This window comes from Neopelma chrysocephalum, unplaced genomic scaffold (genome assembly GCF_003984885.1).
Source record: "Neopelma chrysocephalum unplaced genomic scaffold, ASM398488v2 Primary Assembly neopelma1_225, whole genome shotgun sequence".
NCBI lineage: Eukaryota > Metazoa > Chordata > Aves > Passeriformes > Pipridae > Neopelma > Neopelma chrysocephalum.
Window position 1 is genome coordinate 144,896 of NW_020897887.1, and position 6,523 is coordinate 151,418.

Consider the following 6,523-nt stretch of genomic DNA (forward strand, 5'->3'; position numbering starts at 1 on the left):
CCGAGCCCTCGCGGGGTGCAAATAATGGGTTATAACCTAAAAAATCCCTATAATTCACCTACTTGGCTGCTGATTTTTGGAGCCCTGTAAGCACAGCTGCCCCTTTCCCCCTCGGAGGTCCCTCCCCCCCATACCCCCCCCCGTGCCTGGGCCACGTTATGAGTCCCCCCCTTGTCCTCCTCCTCCCCCCCCAGCAGACCCCTACGTCAAGGTGAACGTCTACTACGGGCGCAAGCGCATCGCCAAGAAGAAGACCCACGTCAAGAAGTGCACCCTGAACCCCGTGTTCAACGAGTCCTTCATCTACGACGTGCCCGGGGAGCTGCTGCCCGACGTCAGCATCGAGTTCCTGGTCATCGACTTCGACCGCACCACCAAGAACGAGGTGGTTGGGAGGCTCATCCTGGGCGCCCACAGCGCGACGCCCGCGGGCGCCGAGCACTGGCGGGAGGTCTGCGACAGCCCCAGGAAACCCGTGGCCAAGTGGCACAGCCTGAGCGAGTACTAAAAACAAAACACAAGCAGAGAGAGAGAGAGACCAACCTTCCCCTCCCCGAGCCCACCTAGGACAGACTTAAAAACCTTGTTTTAGCTGTAGGACTAAAAAAAAACAAAAAAAAGACAAAAAAACAACTCTTCGTTCGTCCGGCGAGGTCGGTTCTCTTTAGTGATGTGGGTTGTTTTTTTTTTTTCTGTTGGTTTGTTTTACGTTTTGGTTTTCGTTTTTTCTTTTGCAGGGCACTAAAAAAAAAAAAAACAAAAAACGACGCTCTGAGGGAGCGTTAAATGACAAAAAAAAAAGAGGTACCACAGATATATATAACAGTGTAATCACGCTATTGCATGCCTAATAAAACTGAAATTAGTATAACTCTGCCAGTATCAAGTTGCAGGTTTTAATACAATTATCTGTCACTATGGAAGTCGTGTTCGTGCCGAGCTGTCTCTGCTGGTATTTCACCAAGATTGGCCTGTCTTTTTTTATTAGGCTTCTTCTCCCCCAAGTTTTTCTGGATTCTGCTGTTTAACCTCTGGTTTCTTGTTCGTTTGCCTGCCCACGGGTTCTGTTCTGTGCTGGTTTGGGAGCCCCGGGTCGAGCTGGGTCAGAATTCTGCACTGGCACAAAAGGAAAATACAGGGAAAGTGGCACTGGCCTCCAGAGAAGGAACAATTCCCTTGTCAGGCGCTGAAATCCTCGGGTTTGGGGAGCTCTGAGGTCACAAAGCCCCAGACTCGCCTCTCAAACCCGAACACCAACTGGTCCCGCTGCTTTTGCCACGGGGAAGTTCCACAGGATTCCTAAAAACTGGGGAAACTCTGCTGGGTTTTGGTTTTATTGAACCCCTGCCCGTGCCTGGGTTTCCCAAGGGAAGCCAAGCTCGGACTGGGAAGGGAACCTTCCACCATCAGATGAAATTCCTGGTCCATAAATTCCGTTTAAGGGCACGACAGAGCTGGGATGGGGGAAAAGCTGGTGTGGGAGAGGATGACAAAGCTCCCCTTCATCCCTGCTCGGGTCAGACCTGACCCTGAGGGGCAGCTTTGGAAGGAGGAGCAGACCCAGGGCAAAGCCTGGCACTGAAACGGGTCAGACTCGGAATTCCAAGGCAGCCTGAGCTCCACAAAGTTTGGGAGCAGCTGCCTGGGATGTGCTGCTGCTCCCAGGGTTGGGCTCTTGCTCCAGCCAAGCCCAGGGGAGAGAGAGAGGAGGATTAATTCATTAACCAGCAGCAAATAATTGGTGGTAAACAGTGAACTGAGCAGGAACAGCCAGAACTAAAATCACTTCTGGGCCCTGCGGTGGAAACAAGGAGTTTGAGGAGAGGCTGCTGGGGGATCCCGGGATTCCAGGCAGCCCCAGGCCCCTGTGGGATGAGAATCATGGGGTTTAATTTAAAAAAAACCCTAAAAATTAGGATAATTTAGCTGCTTACCAGGGTTTAATTAAAAAAAAGCCTAAAAATTAGGATAATTTAGCTGCTTACTGGTGTTTAATTTAAAAAAAAAACAACAAACAAAAAATTAGGATAATTTAGCTGCTTACAGGACTCGAGCCCTGAATTTTAGAACCTGATCCTTTCCACCTCCGTGCTCGGGACTGGGCCAGTCCCTCCCAGTCCCTCCCAGTCCCTCCCAGTCAAGCAGGGACTTCACTCCTCCCCGATGGCCAGCGAGGGTTTCTGCCTGAGGGTAGGGTCGGTTTTATCGGTGTCTTAAACGCTCTGGGTGGCTCCAGAGAAGGAATTCCCCCTTGGAAGTGGCTGCAGATCCGTTTAAATCCTTGTGGTTTTGGGGTTTTTGTTTTGCCTTTTTTGTTTTTTTGTTTTTGTTTTTTTTTTTTTAAAGCGATTGTGTCGCTGAAATTTTAGCAACTGCCACGAACTTTTTTTTCCTCCAAACATGCTTTTCCAGCACCGCTCCCAAAAATCTGACCGGGACCTAAAAACAGCAACGAAATTCCCCCTTTCCCCGCCCCCCCTCGGTGTGAAAAGCATGTGTGAGCCTCGATGATTCCTTTAGTTGCAAAGGAAAGATGAATTTCTTGTCAAGGAAACATGCTCAGGGTAAATAGATTTAGGCTGTCGGGCAGGTAGGAGTAGCTCCAACACTCTTCTGGAATGATAGGAAACTGAAGATGTGCAGATATTATATATTTTTAAGACATAAAAATAAGACAGTAAGTGACAGCAGACTCACTGTAAAAAAAATCTCCCAGGTGTGGTTTATTCTTTACCTTTGTGTCTTCTATTGTAAAATGAACTTGGACAGTTACAACTTTGTGTGGGGAAAAAAAAACAAAACAAACAAAAAAAAAAAAAGAGAGAGGGAAAAACAAAACAAAACAAAAAAAAGGCAAAAAAAGCAAACTCTCAACCTGTGTGGAAGTGCATAACTGCTATCAGCTAACCTCCATCCTGTAACGCTACCTTGTATGTTGGATTTGTTAACGCACATCGAGCGTGCAAATAAAGATTAAATCACTTTATCCGCTGCCTGAGCTCTCTGCCGGGACCCGGGGCCGCTCCGGGCATCCCAAGGAAACCCCTCTGCTGCTCCCAGGGGAAAAAAACACCGGGATAAACCTCGGGGAGACGTGGGAGGGCGACGGGATCCTGGGAAATTGGGGGTGAAATTAAAGCAGGGTCGGGGAAGGGGAGATTTTGGGGTGGCGGAAGGACGGGGAGGGATCGTTTCCAAGGGCCTGGAGGGACAGGAGGAAGGGGAACGGCTTCCAGCTGGAGGAGGGGAGACTTAGATGTTGGGAAGAAATTGGTCCCTGGGAGGGTGGGGAGGGCCTGGCCCGGGTTATTCCAGGGCTGCCCCATCCCTGGGAGTGTCCCAGGCCGGGCCGGAGCGACCTGGGATAGGGGAAGGTGTCCCTGACCTTGGAAAAAAGAGGATCTTTAAGGTCCCTCCCCGCCCATCCCATCCCATCCCATCCCATCCCATCCCATCCCATCCCAGGATCCCCTGAGGGCCTCAGCCCATCCCAGAACCCTCAGCGTTATAATTGGGAATAAATCGCTCTAAATGGATCTTCACAGTTGGATCCAAGTGGGGGGGATAAAAAAGGACATTAAACGGGCAGAAAAAGAAGCCATTTCACCCCGGAATTTGTAATCCGGGGGCATTCCCGGATCCCTGGGACAAATCTGAATCCTCCGGGGATGTTTATTCCCATCTCGCCCCTCCTGGAGCATCGGGGATGTGGCTCCCGGGGCTCGTTTTCCGGGGATGCGGCTCCCGGGGCTCAGTTTTCCTGCCCAGGGCCGGGCACAAAGCCCGGCTTTACAAAACCCAACAGCCCCGGGCCGGGTTTCCCCGGCAACAGATTCCTGCCAGGGCTTTCCTTCCCGCTTTTTTTTTGGGAGCTTCCCAAGCCGCGGCAAGTCCAGGGGTGCTCCCACCATCCCGGCTTGCTCCAGGCCGGCCTTGGACGCTCCCAGGGATCGCAGGGATTTGAATTCCAGGGGCTCAGGACACGGTTCTGCCCCAGCATTTCCCCTCTTGCAGTTGTTTATCCCGGGAATAACCACGGTTGTCACTCAGCAATTGTTGTTCCCCAGTTATTACTCAGTTATTGTTGCACAGCCACCGGTTTGTTTTCTATTTTATTTTATTTTATTGTGCAAAAAAAAAAAGTGAGAGAAAAAAAATAATCTCAGCTCGACTCCTGCACATCCAGCCTGGAAAAAGCGGCCGGGTTTGGGTCCTTATCCCATTCCAGAGGGACAGAAATAAAGGGATTTGTGTAAGAAAAAGAGGGAGAAGGGAGAAAGGAAGGAAAGGGAAGGGAAGGAAGGAAGGAAGGAAGGGAAGGGAGGAAGGGAGGAAAGAAAGGAAAGATGAGGAAGGATGGAAGGAAGGGAGGAAAGGGGAGGAAGGAGGGGAGGAAGGAAGGGAGGAAGGGAGGGAGGAAGGAAGGAAGGAAAGAAAGATGGAAAGAAAAAGAGAAAGAAAGAAAGAAAAAAAGAAAGGAAAAAAGAAGGAAAGAAGGAAAGAAAGAGAGAAAGAGAAAGAAAGAAAGGAAGAAAGAAAGAAGGAAAGAAAGAAGGAAAGAAGGAAAGAGAGAGAGAGAAAGAAAGAAAGAAAGAAAGAAGGAAGGAAAGAAAGAGAAAGAAAAAAGAAAGAAAAAAAGAAGGAAAGAAGGAAAGAAAGAGAGAAAAGAGAAAGGGTCTGACGAGGCCTGACAAGAGCAGGGGGCTCGTGCAGAGCGAGCTCAGCCCCGACTCCCCGGATCCCCCCTTTCCCTGGAAGTGCCGCTGGAAGCAGAGGGATTTTGCTCCCCTTTGGGCACACTCGGGTCTCTCCTCCCTCCTCATCCCGTTCCCGGCGGGAGCGGATCCCGGATCCCGTTGCCGGGAGTCGGGGCCGGCATTTCCTTGGAGGAGGCGGGAAAAGCTGCGGCTCCGCCCCAGCCCCGCTGAAATGCGGCTCCTCCCGGGATTTGGGAAGGGGTTTGGACAGGGCAGGGAACTCCAGGCTGCGCTTTCCACGGGTGGCAGCGCCTCCAACACAATTCCAGCGGGAAAATCTCCACATTCCTGCGCTGCTGCCACAGTGGGACGGGACACTGGAATTCAACACTGGAATGGGCTGCCCAGGGAGCTGCTGGAGCCCCTGGAGGTGTTTCCAAGGGCTGGATGTGGTGGGGTTGGGTCCCAGGTTGGACTCAAGGATCTCGGAGGTCTTTTCCAACCTGGTGGATTCCGTGGCTCCGACTGGTTTAGGTCCCACCCACCCCCCTGCTGAGGAGCTGAGCACTCAGATCACACTTGCACAAGGATCCCACGTTAATTTTGTCGGGAAAAAACCCAAATCTACTCAGAGAGAAGCCGAGAAGTCCAGCCCAGCCCAGCCCAGCCCAGCTCTGCTCAGCGACCTCCGCGCCGCAAACGCCAGCCGGGCCCCTCGAGTTTTGGGGTGTTGTTGTTGTTGTTCTGGAGAGCAGCTCGTGCCAAACCACCAGGAAAACAGGGAATTCAGCCGGTTTGGGGGCGGCTCCAGCCCCGTTTGGCACAGCCCAGCACTCCCAGTTTGACCCAGGAACGCTCCAAAGTGCAGGGCCACGAACCCGCCGACGCCGGGAGCCGACGCGGGCCGGGCCCGGCGAGGGAAAAATGGCAACAAACAGGAGGAAAACCATCACTGTGTCCAAAGTCCAAGATCCAGAAGGAAGGGAATCTCATCCTAAACAGAAATAACGGGCAGAGTCACTCGCTCCCTCCCGGAGTCCCCTCAGGGTTGTTGTCCCTGAGCCGTTCCCGCCGCTCTCGTTCCGTTTTTTCCCAGAGGAACTTTTTCCCCCTCCCGGCTCAGGTGACCGAGTCCTTCTTCCTGCGGAAGGGCGACTTGAGCCTCTTCCACACGCTGCTCTTGGGCTTGGATTTCTTCTCCATGGCCATCACGGCCTCCCTCTCCTTGCGGCGGATCTCCCTCACCAGGGCGTGGAACACGTCGTCGATGTAGTACCGGAACGCCGCCGACGTCTCGAAGAAGGGGCAGTTGAACTCCCGGGCCAGGGCAGAGCCTTCCTCCTTGGACACCTGGGAAAACAACCCCACACCAGCTCAGGGGGTTGATTTCTGTGCCTCGTTGTGCTCGCTGGCGCCGGGACCCTCCCGGTTCCAGGGCAGCTCCTTCCCACCCAAAGGTTTCCCCACAAACCTGCTCCTCTTCCCCTCAGACTCTGGACACTCATGGAACAACACCCTCTGAAAGGATATTACTCCTTTCCTGGAGCTGAACCTCCAAGTGCCAGCTTACCCTGGCATTTTGGGCAGCTCCAGGGCGGGTTGTTCCCACTCTTCTCCAAAGGTTTCCCCACAAACCTGCTCTGCTTTCCCTCAGAATCTCTGGACACTCATGGAACAACACTCTCCCAAAGGATATTACTCCTTTCCTGGAGCTGAACCTCCAAGTGCCAGCCTAACCTGGCACTTTGGGCAGCTCCTTCCCACCCAAAGGCTTCCCCCCAAACCTGCTCCTCTTCCCCTCAGACTCTGGACAATCATGGAACAAC

At 52.7% G+C, this 6,523-nt stretch overlaps 2 protein-coding genes across 5 annotated transcripts in view; one reads left to right on the forward strand and one right to left on the reverse strand.

Annotated features, from left to right (window-relative positions):
* The window catches only part of SYT11 (synaptotagmin 11), an 11,697-nt gene extending 11,063 nt beyond the window's left edge, over window positions 1-634 (forward strand). For 3 of the 4 annotated variants that reach the window (XM_027703313.1, XM_027703312.1, XM_027703310.1), the window contains exon 4: window positions 198-634. In XM_027703313.1, the coding sequence (XP_027559114.1) occupies window positions 198-508 (311 nt within the window). In that variant the 3' untranslated portion in view covers window positions 509-634. Of the gene's footprint in view, window positions 1-194 lie in introns of all 4 variants that reach the window. The other variant, XM_027703311.1, reaches the window with a different exon arrangement.
* Window positions 635-5,606: 4,972 nt separating this feature from the next.
* The window catches only part of RIT1 (Ras like without CAAX 1), a 4,950-nt gene continuing 4,033 nt past the window's right edge, over window positions 5,607-6,523 (reverse strand). Inside the window, exon 4 of the mRNA XM_027703318.1 lies at window positions 5,607-6,047. Within this exon, the coding sequence (XP_027559119.1) occupies window positions 5,817-6,047 (231 nt within the window). The 3' untranslated portion in view covers window positions 5,607-5,816. The remainder of the gene's footprint in view (window positions 6,048-6,523) is intronic.